The sequence below is a fragment of the Colius striatus genome, chromosome 12 (assembly GCF_028858725.1).
Source record: "Colius striatus isolate bColStr4 chromosome 12, bColStr4.1.hap1, whole genome shotgun sequence".
Taxonomy (NCBI): Eukaryota; Metazoa; Chordata; class Aves; order Coliiformes; family Coliidae; genus Colius; species Colius striatus.
Window position 1 is genome coordinate 21,895,571 of NC_084770.1, and position 12,953 is coordinate 21,908,523.

Sequence of the window (12,953 nt, forward strand, 5' to 3'; positions counted from 1 at the left end):
CCATAAAAGCTTACTTTAGGAGTGTCTGGTGAAGGACATCACCATAACCATTATGCAAATAGATTGTGCAGACCAAGTCAGTGCTTTCCATGTGCTTTTTGGTTCTTGCTGGAGCCATGGCTTCCCATTATAAAGGAATATGACACTTATTGTTCATTTTAAAACTCATTATCCACAAACCCATTGTTTCTGTGCCACACATCTTACCTGTTTACCTCAGATGGATTTCTTCAGGTGGGTTTCTGTCACCTTTCTTTCAAACAGAATTTGTCATCTGGTACTTTTAAGACTACCTTTCTTGAGTACTTGTTCTGAGGGGCTTCCAATGACTCGACTGCTGAGTAAGTGCCAAAGAGGAATATGAGTATTTGGTTAATGGAAGCAGAATCACACCAATTGCAATATAAACAGTTTAGTTACAACATGTTTATTGTGAAAGGGAACTTGCTTTTTAAGGGCCAACTGCAGCATTCCAAATGCAGCTCCTATTTGTTTCTGCTGCCACAGGGAGACATAAAATTGTCTGAATTAATGTTTCTGCTCCTGTGAAAGTAAAAAGTCTCACACAGCCTTGCTGTTGTCATTACTCAAGTATCTGCTGTGGCTGGAAGTGTCGGCGTGACTGCTCTGTCACTCCTGCGCTCAACCCAAGCTCACTTTCTGTGCTATTCATTGGCCACGGCAATGATTCACTGGGGCTTAACATCTGCTAGGAGAGCACTGAGATGTGAGAAGCCCACTCTGTGTGCTTAATGCTGATATTCCCTCTTCAGGTTTTCTGTCAGTTCACCTTTTCTGCTTTTCTCACTTCTCAGAGAGTTATTTTCTCCCGACAGTGTTTATCACCAGTGCAATTCACTGCAGTTTGTCTGTTCAGCTGAATTTTTCTTTCCACAGCGATGCAATGTGTTGGCAGTCTTTTCCCAACCAAGTTCTTGTTAAGTGCAGAAGGAAATGAGTTAACTTAGCTCCTGCTGTTAAGCCCTGGAAATTGTGGTTAAGTAGTCAGCCGTCATAAAAAAGTTAAACATTTGGTTTAAATATAAAAGTCTTCTGATTGTTAAATCAGCATTAGAGCAGCACAAAAATTAGTTTATTTAGAATTTCTGTACAGCTGATGACAGAATTTATGTCATTTTCAACATAAATTACTGCCAGTAGGAAAGTAGCTAGTGCCAGATTTAATGTATATTGAATGTTTCTGTGAGTTGTCTCCTCTAATGGTCGATGTGTTTAAAAAATATATTGCATAAGTAACATAAAACAAATGCCTTCCTAAAGAAAGCATGTGAAGTACAAGAACATTCAGGAGAAGTGACACCAGGTCTCAGTTTGGAAGCTCAGATCAGGATATAGTGTGCTGGATTGATTTGCTATGAGGAAATCAGCTTTTGCTTTTTCAGAGAGAAAATGTGAGGGCTTCAGTAGTAAAATACTTGAGTATTTTAGGACAGTTGACATAAGTAGTTCAGTTACTTAAGTGTCTAAATCTCATCAAAATATTCCCATAAAAAGATATTCCTGAGTCATTTTGTGAAATGGAGCTTAATATACCAAATGTGTCTTTGAAAATTTTACCCTGTAAAGTGTTTCTTAAGCCTTTTGCAGGTTTTTATTGCCATCACTTAAAGACAGATCAAAATTGGTTTATTGGATCAATTTGAACCCATTTGATATTTGGTTATCAGCTGAAATATGGACAAGTCCTGAGGAAGTATCTCTGAGAATCTAGGAGAATTTCTTCCTCTTTTCCTCTTCTAAACTCATGAAGTTGTCAAATACAGACATCTGGATTGTAACAAATGCTCTCTCTGAGCTCTTTCTCAGACAGAACGTTTGGTTTGTGCTAACGTCAGTGTGCCATTCATGCTATTTGAGCTTCACTGGGCTCTTGGCCTTGCTGTCCAAATCTATTCCAGAAGGAGATGGATCTCCTTCAGGTCCTGTGGACTGTCTGTAAGCCCCATGTGGGGATCTCAGCATACTCTGGGTGCATCCTATCCCGTAGGTGCCTGTGTTTAGACAATTGAATCGTGTCTTCAAGGGCCTTATTTCTGCCAGTGGGAATATTAAGGCCATTGGAGAAAAACAGAAATAAGCCTTTTTCTTTCCCAGTTCAGAAGCTATGGAAGCCAGATTTGCAAATAGTGAAGAGAATGATGTGACAGGGACTTATGACAGAGACTCCCTCATCGCAGTTTTGTATGCACTGTAACATTGAGCCCATGCTGAAACTTGCTGTCCATTGCTACAGGGTGTCTGCTGTGATAGAAAGAAATGCTTGGACATGCTCTTTACTTAACTTTCGTAGTTTTATTTGCATGGAATCAAGTAGCATAATACTTAGATTTTTTTCCTCTTCAGGGGAGACTAATCCTGTCAAGCACTATGGAAAATATTTGCATAGTTGGCAGGTCTGATTTTTTTTTCCTGGATGCTTTTTCCATGTAATTTTTTACTTTCTTCTGTTTTCAAAAAAAGATCATTTGAAAACTGCAACATAACATGATTTTAAAACAGAGCAGTCAGCTTTATTCTAGAATAATCACTCCAGGGTTTTCAATCAGGCAAAAAAAAATGTCTTCAATTAACTGGGAAAAATCTGAAGTTTGCAGGCCACCCTTTCTGATTTTATATTTTGTCACATGTTCTGTAAGTTGCTTGTGAATGGGATGTTTGGGCTTGATATGTGCAGCAAAACAAAACAAGTGGGTTTTGCTAGGGGCTTAGTTATGGAGCCTAAACATCTTAAAGAGACTAACTTAAGTGCAACACAAAGCTTTTTCAGTCTCACCATCGTAGGTAAAAAGAGCCATTTTCTGATCTGAGTTGGTAAATATTAGCATGACTGTTGTCACGTTCATTTTCTATATCTCTTACTTGACAATTGTGAATAAAATTGTGCCAGTGTGTAAAAGATCACATGAACACAAAATGCAGCTATTATTGCCTGCTTTCTGCAGTTATATTCACTTGTAAAAAAGTCTCAAAAGTTAATGGCATGGTAAATGGCAATAGATAATGAGATTTGAGAGAGATACTATATTAAAAACAGTATTAAAATGATAGGTGGTGGCATGGTGGACTCTCTACCTCACTTGGTGGGCTCACCTTCGATGTAAATATTTGTTTCTTCTAGATTATATATTGTTCAGCATCACAGTTAGTGGTCTCAGCACTGGATTCAGTCATATTGTAGGTAGTCTGGCAAACGTGTTTGTGTCTAGATTCCAAGGTAAACATGGAATGGTTTGGTAGGTATCTGTAGGAATTTGATGATTTTAATTTAAGGTGGTTTTAGAGAGAGCATGAAATGAAGCAAGTGGTAAATGTAGTCAGAGTCTGCTGGGACAGACTTTGCAACAAAATTAGTAGGTCTTAAGTGATGCATTGTAAAAATGGATAGGTACAGTAGAAGAAAAGGAGATACCTGTAGCAGTATTAAAGCCATGCACATTTTCAGTAAGCCAGATGTAGTGTTGGACAAATCATCAGTTCATTGTTTTGCATAGAGTTGATTTGTTTCAAGTTAGATTTAGAGTAGCCTCATTGAAAGTAGCAGATATTTGACAATTCAAGACCCACCTGGACATGTTCCTATGCGACCTGATCTAGGTGAACCTGCTTCTGCAGGGGAGTTGGACTAGATGATCTCTAAAGGTCCCTTCCAACCCCCACCAGTCTATGATTTTGCCAGGACTTCACTCCATGTATTTTTATTTCCAGAGGAGTATTGGAAAGGTATGAAGCATGACCTGAAGTCTTCAGAGCTGTCCTCCTGGGTTGTGTCTGTCTCTGTTGTTCCTGTGGCTGTCTGAACAGACAAGTGCAAAGGACAAATGAAACTGTAGTTTGGCTTTCTTTCACTCTGAATTTTTGATGTATGATTCGAAGTGACTAGTTTGAAGTGACCATGGCAGCTTCTGCATAATTTGATCAGATAAGATTTAAGAGCTTCTTTCTCTCTCTCTCCCCAGGAACACCAGTGTACTCTGTAGCCTGGGGACCCAATTCTGAAAAAGTTCTCTATACTTCAGGGAAGCAACTGATCATTAAACCTCTTCAGCCAAATGCTGAGGTTTTGCAGGTATCATTGATACACATCCATACATTAATACACACATCCACATGAAAACTCTTATCATTTAGAGGGTTCCCAAACATAAAACGTTGCGTGTGACACACGTGCTGCCAGTTCTCACTGCCCTTTTTAGAAGTTATTTGGAGGAACAAGTTTATTCTCAAATTTACTTTAGAGAAATGAACAATTTCCGCTATGGATATTCTACATGGTTCTGATTAAGTATTTCCCTTTCCATAAAGAAAGACAAGCAAAATTCTACAGAAGCCTTCCCCTTTTCATTTGTTCCCAAAAGGCAGAAATATGCAGAAGCAATTGTTTAGCAGATGCCTTTAGTATGGACTGCTAGGCTTTCATTCTGCCTTCTGCAGGTTGTGTTTAATTTATTTCTCTGCAAAAGAGATGAATGCTATGTGTTTGTACTGTAGGGAACTCAATCTGCATTGGAGTGTGTGAATGCTACTAAATGGTGAATGATAAAAATGGAACTTGTCAGACTTGTTGCATCTGTGTTTAATTTGGGGTTTTTCTCCATTTCAGTGGAAAGCCCATGATGGACTTATCTTAAAAACTGACTGGAACTCAGTTAATGAACTTATTCTTTCTGCAGGTGAAGATTGTAAATACAAGGTGAGTACTGGTTAACTTGTAAGGGAAAGCTAAATGACCAAAAAAAGACATTAGGCAATCTGACATTTTCTAATTTAATAATACTTGGAAACTCAAAATTAAATGAGAAGGCTTTCAGTTTTCAAGAAGAACTGGTTACCCTAAGTTGTACTATTTGTAAATACATCTCTCTCTGATAGTGGCATCAAATTAGAAATGTGGGTTTATGGGTTTGTTTTCTAGTTGCACAAAAAGGCATTGAAATAACTCTGTGTTCTGTAGCTTCTGTGATAATGAGGGAAACCGGTAGCTCTGGAGTAAGTAAACGTGCACTCAAACTGTGCTCATACAGATCTGTATTGACTCTTTTTTAAAGGTTTGGGACAGTTATGGACAGCTACTGTACAGCTCACAGCCCCATGAATATCCTATTACATCTGTGGCCTGGGCTGTGGATGGAGAATTATTTGCTGTGGGGTCTTTTCATACTTTGCGTCTGTGTGATAAAACTGGGGTAAGTAATGACCCTGACAAGTAGCAGCTGTGGAACTGTACAGATTTATTGTTAATACAGTAAATATTCCTGAGGACATACATGCACAGGTAGGTATTTTTATTAGCACAAACTAGTCATGACTTGAGTCAGGTGCTTGTTATATGGCTCCATCACCAGCAGGGACATCTTTTCCTCTCCCTGGCATTCTTCCGGCTGGGTTAATATTGGGCATCAAGGGTGGGATTTTGTCATTACCTTTACCATCTCAGGGCATATATCTACCACTTGCTGCTTCCTTTAGTATTGCCTCAAAGCTTTTGTTCTTAGGCAAGGTGAATAGGAAGGTTTTTCTCCATTTAATAGGCTACCTATCTGCACTTAGAATGTAATTCTAGCGCTATCTCCAACTGTCCCCTTTCCATCTCCCTGTATCAATATGCTGCTGTAGAAGTGTTTATATACATATACCATATTTTACTAGTTGAAGCCAAATAAAGTATATTTGAATAAAGCAATTTATATTAGTGTAATTATATGTTGGGCTAAATTATGTAACATATATTGGCTTAAACAGTCAGCCTAGCCATTAGTATTTTCTTCTCAAAGCAACACTTCAAACCTTGCTCTCTTCTTCCACAACCACTTTCCATCTCCTTTCCAAGTACTGGGATCACTGAGCTATATCACCAAGTGGTAAACTGAAAGAAATATGCTCTTGTGTGGGTGAGGCCAACAATTTCACTTGCATTTTGCACTCCATATACGTTTATGCTTAAATGTGGCAACGACTGGGGCAGTGGAAAAAGGAAGACAAATCCTGAATTTCTTTTTCTGCTGTCAGGTCTGCTGTTTTGCAGCACATAGCTTTTGTTTCTCATCCCCAGGGCCTTACTATTTTTCTTCCTGGTTCTTGTGTAATATAATTTACTGTAAGTATGGTTCCAACTCCTGCTAGCTGAAAACCGGGGCTTTTTAAATCAACATTTCGTACTGAACAGGCTTGTGCACTTTGTTTGAAATTTTAATGCAGGTAGGTTTATTTGTTCATAAAATTAAGTGTTCTTTTACCTGGTTTATTACTCAGCTCTTAAAGAAACAAAGACATACCCAGTAGCTAGTGCCAGATGCTTCTGTCTGTTCAGCAGCTATCAATGGTAATTTATTATCTTCAAAAGTCGTGATTTTTTGGTGGAAGTTTCTTTCCTGACATCTAATGTAAATAGTTACTAAAGAAGTAGCTTTGCTGATATTGAGGGAAAAGGAAGAATGATTCACATACCACCAGAGTGATGGAGTTTGAAGAGAACCAGACCTGGCTTTTACTGGTCAACATAGACATTTTTATTATGTCTGATGTAATGGAGCTGTATTGGCAAATTGCTCCTGAGGGAGCCATCAGGCGATATATATATCATTAACTCTTCTCTAACATATGCCTTCAGTTTGGGGACATAATTAAATTCAATTCTGCTAGTGTATGTTCCTTTCTCCTTTTCTTTCTAACTGGATATTTTGCTCTAGCAGCTTCTCATTAAAAGAAAGAAAACTACAAGGATACCAGTAGCTTCTAGAAGTTTTATTTCTTCATTGAAAAGGCACTTTTGTTCCGATAACATAAAGTATCTAAAAGAAATTACCGTGCAGAGCACCAAACAAAGTATATTTAATGTTGGAATTTGTTGCCTGCTTCAGTGTTCATGGCCATTTATCCTGCAGAGAGTGCTAAGGTTAATTTTCTATTGAAATGTGAGGCTGGGTGTATCGATGAATAGACTTCAGCCTGTAGTTATTTGCCTTCACAGCTTTTCAGAATCTAATCACTTGGATGGAGGGCAGTGCTTAGAAAGTTCATTTATGTAAGCTATTTCCTGTGGCTCTGCATGCTTCCCTTGACATTACTGATCAGGTCAAAATATTTACACAGTAAGAGATGGTAAGAATGACTGAAATTCACTGATTTCCTCCTTCCCCACTCCACTCCCACATAAATATCTTAGAAAATGGACCATACTCATCTGCTCCAAAAAGCAGGTTGCTTTCCCAGTGCCTTGGAGAGCACAGAAGGATAATTGATAAAGAAACTTTTAAATGAAACACTGGTCAGATTAATCCCTTCAGAACTGTCCATAAAAATTAGCAAAGGTGGACATCAAATTTCTGTTTTAGTAACACTGAATGTATTTATGAATTTGATATATTTATGAATTTGTTGGGGGGGACGTTGATTTATTTAACCCTTAATGAGAATTGATCGGTCTGATTTTTAGTTGTTATTTTCCAAATTCATTCTGCTCTTCTTGTTGATCTTTTTTTTTCCTGGTGATGTTTATTTACCATCTAATTTAATAAATAAATCGATCTTTTCCTGACAACTGAATCCTGCCCTTTGATTTATCTTGATTTCCTCACTGTGCTCAGCAAATATTTTGTAATGAAATCAGTTCTCTGCATAAATGTTTAAGTTCCTGGTTTTTAAATTGCTGTGTACATGCTACAAACATTGTCTTCTATTACAGAATGAATTGTAGACGTTTTACTAGCCTGGTAGTTTGCATGTTTGACTGATTCTGTTATAGGAGTTTTTCCATGTTCCATCCATTGCCCCAAGGAGTGTCTCATTTTGCTAAATTCTAGTTTATTCTAAAATTTGCAGAATGTTGCCTAATTCCCATAGAAAAGAAAGGAAAACATTCTGCAAGAGAAACAACTATTCCCCACCTGCCATCCCATTCAAAACAAATGTGAGTATGGTGCTATGGCTAACAGGTATCAAGCTCTGTGGTGACAGTTTTCTAATCAGCTTTTTCTCCAAAAGTTACAGGCTTGACCTTAGTGAAAAGTTAATTTGATGTCTCAAGTTGTTAAAAAGTCAGCAGTGTTTGTACTTTTTTCCTTGTTCTTTAAAGTATTGACAAATGGGATTGTGGGGAAAGCGTGGCAGGATTTCCAAAGTACTATGTAGGAGGTAAGTGCAGAGAAGCTTTGAGAAGAATGTGTTTGGCATTAAATCCATGCTTTTTATTCAGGACAGTAAATTGTGTGACTATTGTAAAATTAAAATCATTTATCCTTTAATGTTAGACACTTAAAAAATATGAGAGCGCAAGATTTATACAGTGAATGCATAGGATGCCTGTGTTTTCATATTGTTCTTATAGTGCTGAACCAGAGCACTATGAAAACCCAAGCAAATCTGTTTTCTATAGAGTTACAGTGAGCTTTGATCCCATTACATTTAGTTTTAGTCTTGTTTCACAGAGATATGCATTTGGCAGTGTAACAAAAAGGAGGGGTTTTTTTCTGCACTGTCTCTTTTTCATCTACCTTTATTAACAGTCCTGATCCTGAATTCTTTGTAGATTAATAAAAGAAAATATCTTACAGAGAGGTTTCCCATGGAGTTGTGCTGTTGAGAGATTCTTTCCAAGCTGGCATACTTTAATTTATTGGAATTGGCTAATGTAACTTCTGGAAGAAAATGAAAACATGTGGATCATCTATGGAAGTAATAATGTATTTAAAGAACTACATCAACGTTTCATTTTTTAAAGTTAAGAACTGATGTGAGACAGTTTGTCCTTTTTTTAATTTCTTGGGTCTAGCAATTGTGAGAATGTGCTTGGATTTCAAGACAATTTTAGATCCCCTCTGTTTGGCTTTGTTCTTCTAATGCATAGCTTAATGCCTCACCTGGAGGTCGTGGCTTAGTTCCTGATAATTCACATTAGTTACTGGGGTCAAATCCAATAAATGTTTAAGGCAGCAACAGGAATCCGTCATAGTTCTGTACAGCAATAGTTGGGTCAAGGGTAGCTCCTCCTCTTCATATTCACATGGAGTGCTAGATTTCCTTACCTCCAGTTATGCAAATTGCCTCTGGTTTGTAGACTCTTTTGTGGAGTCCTGTGTGGTGGGAATCAAGAACCTAATAAGTCTGATATGGTAAAATGTTATTCTATCTTGTACTCAGTAAAATATCCAGGGGTGGGAGGGTGTATGTATAGACATAGATACACATCTATTTCCTGTGAGCTAATTCCATGAATGTGAACGTGTTCTGGTGTTTCTAATGCATGTAAGTATGGATTTGCATTGGATAATTGATTTTCATAATCTTGTAAGATCCAATTAATAGTCTTTTTCTGATGAGAAGCTTCTGGGCAGTTCACACTGAAGTGTCAGTTCATCCCTCAGAAGTGGCAAGAGCTGATTAGCCACTTTTAATAGACATTTAAACTAGAATATGTTTGCAGATCTCAGTTGCCTCTGCACTAATGTGAAATGCTCTATGGGACACCAGTGAAAACTGAACCTTCACTTACAAAATAGAGGTCCTCATTTCCAGAGGGCCTGAAACTGTCTTTGTCAGACTTGGATCAGAGACTGGTTCTAACACACTCGGTTTTGTTTGTGTCAGTTGAGGCATAAAAGGACGAGAGCAGGTATTTACTGTTAGTCCATTCTGTGCTCTGATTCCTGGGATGAATTTTGGGACAGATTGCACTTTTTCTTTTTATAAACAAAGGGAAAAAAATGAGCAAAAACTGTTATTAAAGTCAGTGGATTAGGTGTGCTGTGCAGATTCTAATGTCATAGGGAGGTTCAGCACTATCCGCTTTAGTTTGACTTATGTCAGCATTCCTTCTTCAAAACTCCACACACAGGGAACAGCCAGGAACAGCCAGGTGTCCTTTGCACAGCTGACATCAGTCAAATTATAATTTGAAAGCCAAGAAAATACTCTTTCTTCACTGTGGTGAGGTGGTTTTTTGGTAACATTTATGGTGGGGTAACCATTCTTACTTTATTGCATTCCTTTCAGAAGTAACAGCTAACTAGGTCCTTCATGGCGAGCCTTGGAGTATCAATATTATCCATGAAGAAGACTGTCCTTGTTCCTGGGACACAGAGTTCTCTGAATCTGCTCATTGAAATAATTTCACTGACATCTCAAGAGCCTACTCGGTTTCCATTTATGGAAGTCAGTCATTTTCAACAACCGTAGTACTTCATCTTTTTTACTGCATTGTGCAATCAGAAAAGGGAAGCTTAAGTTATTGCTTTTATGTATTTATTTAATATAAGGAAACTTTTCTAACTACTGGGTTTTTTGTTTTGAGAGAGAGCTCATGGAATTCAATGAAAAATTAATTATGACATAAGGAAAGTGTAAGCCAAACAGTAATGCAGCTAATGTTAGAGCCACGTTCATACAGTCATTTATATGGGCACAGTCATACCTTTCTCTTTTTTACTTTACCAAAAAAGCAAACCCCAGTTTATCTAGGAAATGCATAACTGCTGCTCTGGTTTGTAAAGATCTTACAAATGGAGAGCTAAGTGATTTTTATTATAACATTTTCTGTACATGGTAAATGTACCAGACATCTGCAGGGAGTATGAATCATTGGAGTGGTCTGAATTATGCTCAGAGCTTTCAAAAATAACTGGAAAATCAAACTTTGCTTTTTTTTCGTAAAAGTAACCAACAAAGCAAAGGTTGTAATCTGGAAATATTTTAGTGGGTATTTTGACTACCTGAAAAAAACCTCTTCTGGTTTAAAAAAATAAAAGGTAGGTTTGGAAATGTATCCTCAGAGCTGCAGTGTATCTGCTGTGCACAAAAAACTAGCAGCAAAACCACATTCTTCAAGCTTCTTAAGCTGGTTCTTAGTCGATGGCTTGATGCCCTTTATTATTCATTCTGACTGATGGTTAGATTCTGGATCTAAGGGAAGTGACCTTAGAAACAGCCTTGTCTGTTTGGGAGGATCCCAATATTCAGCTTTGAAATAGTCCTTCTTCAAACTGTTCTCAGATAGATCACATCTGGCCAGCTGTGAAAAATATGTCTCAGATGCAGGACACTGAGAGCTTTCTGTGAGTGTGCTTGTTAGAATCCTTTGTCCTACGATCTCAAGAGCTTACTCATGTGCTGTATAAAGGATGTGAGACATAGTTAAATATTAGACTCTTAATTACTGTAGAGTGTTTCACACAGAACCCATCCCATTGGGACAGAAGACTTTTTCTCCATGAATTGCAATTGCCTTTCCCAGCTGTGGTTCATGTAGGCAGTAAGTGGTGTGTCTGTCAGCCAAGCGACAGGGAAGCTGAAGCCTTCAAACCGCCTGTTTGAAACTGGAAGTTCAGTCGGTGCTGACTTTGTCTTTTGCTCATGGGCAGTGAAGGAGCCTTGACTCAACAGGTCACCTTACACCGTGTTCTGCAAATCAGTACAACTGGGAGGTTCAGTTTCACCCCATTGTGTTTCCTTGCTGTTAGACATTCAAGTCTGACACCTTTATTTCACTCTAATTGTTGTGATTTCATTTCGTATCAATCCCATGAAGGCTTTGTGTGAGGGACTTTGCATTTCTTGGGTTTTATGTGTACTGCAAAAGAAATTAGAATATGAAATGTGCTAGAAACATTAGGTGAGTATTTTCTTCCAACTTGTCTCCCTTTTAGTATAATATCATGTATCCAAAAGTCATGAGAATCCAATACCTACGTTTAAATTCAGTCACATATTTTTTCTTACTGATTTATTTCTTCAGATTTCAAATGTATTTAAATAGTCAGGTAGTTCTTCCACTGCTAAATGTTTTGTACATATTCCATTACACAGTTCTGAAGAGGTGATAGTTGAGATTTGTTACTTGTTTTAGAACCCAGTTTAATGTCTCCCTGAAAGTCCATAAAGAGGTTATTTCATTTTCTGTCACTCACTTTCAGGGAAACAGTGGTTGGGAGATGTGAGATGGTTTGTGGGAGCTGTATTTCTGAGATAGAAAATGAGTGTCTAGGGCTGAAAAGTCTTTTAGGTTTTTTTGAAAGAATGTATTAACAAGGATCCAGCTAAACATCAGAGGACACAAGGCTGGGGGGATTTAAAGTTCTTCACTGGAGGAACCTTAAATAGTGAAAGGGAACTAAATTAGATTTAATACTAAAAGTAATCTGCTCTTGTATTGGTCAGAAGGAAAAGATCAACAGGATCAAAAGATCCTACCTCTTTGTGCTAGGAAGATTTGTAATTTCATTCTTTGCAATGAAATTCTTTGCTTTGTAATTGTATTCTTTGCAGAGAGAATGAAAATAGGGGAGGGTGTCAAAGGATGAGGAATGAGATGCTGTTAAAGTGGCACACTGCCTTGTGATGGAACAGGCAATCCCTCAGCAGAATGGTTATGTTCCATGCACCTTACACCCTATTACTGCAGAGTATCAAACTCCTTTATTTTTTTATGAAGAGCACCTTTTAGCATGGTTCATGAATGGCTGGATGACCTCTGGGGTCGTTGGCCTGAGGCTGCTTAACTACTCGGTCAGCGCAGCGTGTCTCCTGGTCCCTGCAGGCTTCCAGGGCCTCTGTTTAGAGAACAAACTAGGCTGATAACTCTATTTCAGTAGACATAGATGATGTAAACCAGTAGTAGAAGATGAAGGAAAATGTTAGCCTCAGTACCACAGAAATGCTTTCTTTAGGTCCAAGTGAGCTTTTCCACCTTGCAAAGTCCAGTTGACAGGAAAATGAAAAAGGTGCCCATTTTTCCCCTGCTTGGATTCCTGGCTGCATGGGGAAGCAGGTACATGACCCTAAGAGTCCATTGTGTTGGAAGCACAGAGAGAAACAAGACAAGAGCTTTGCAATTCTCTGTAGGCTGGGATAGCGGTGCCTTGTTTATACTGACTGATGGTGCCCAGGCCTTGCTGTTTGCACGATCAGGACCTGCTGTCACTGCAGCATAAACCTAATGCATC

General features: G+C 38.2%; 1 protein-coding gene across 2 annotated transcripts in view; it reads left to right on the top strand.

Annotated features, from left to right (window-relative positions):
- IFT80 (intraflagellar transport 80) overlaps positions 1-12,953 on the top strand; it is a 44,218-nt gene that overhangs the window by 11,305 nt on the left and 19,960 nt on the right. For both annotated transcript variants that reach the window (XM_010203357.2, XM_062005995.1), the window contains exons 4-6: positions 3,978-4,087; positions 4,622-4,711; positions 5,067-5,204. In XM_010203357.2, coding sequence (XP_010201659.2) covers positions 3,978-4,087; positions 4,622-4,711; positions 5,067-5,204 — 338 coding nt within the window. The remainder of the gene's footprint in view (positions 1-3,977; positions 4,088-4,621; positions 4,712-5,066; positions 5,205-12,953) is intronic.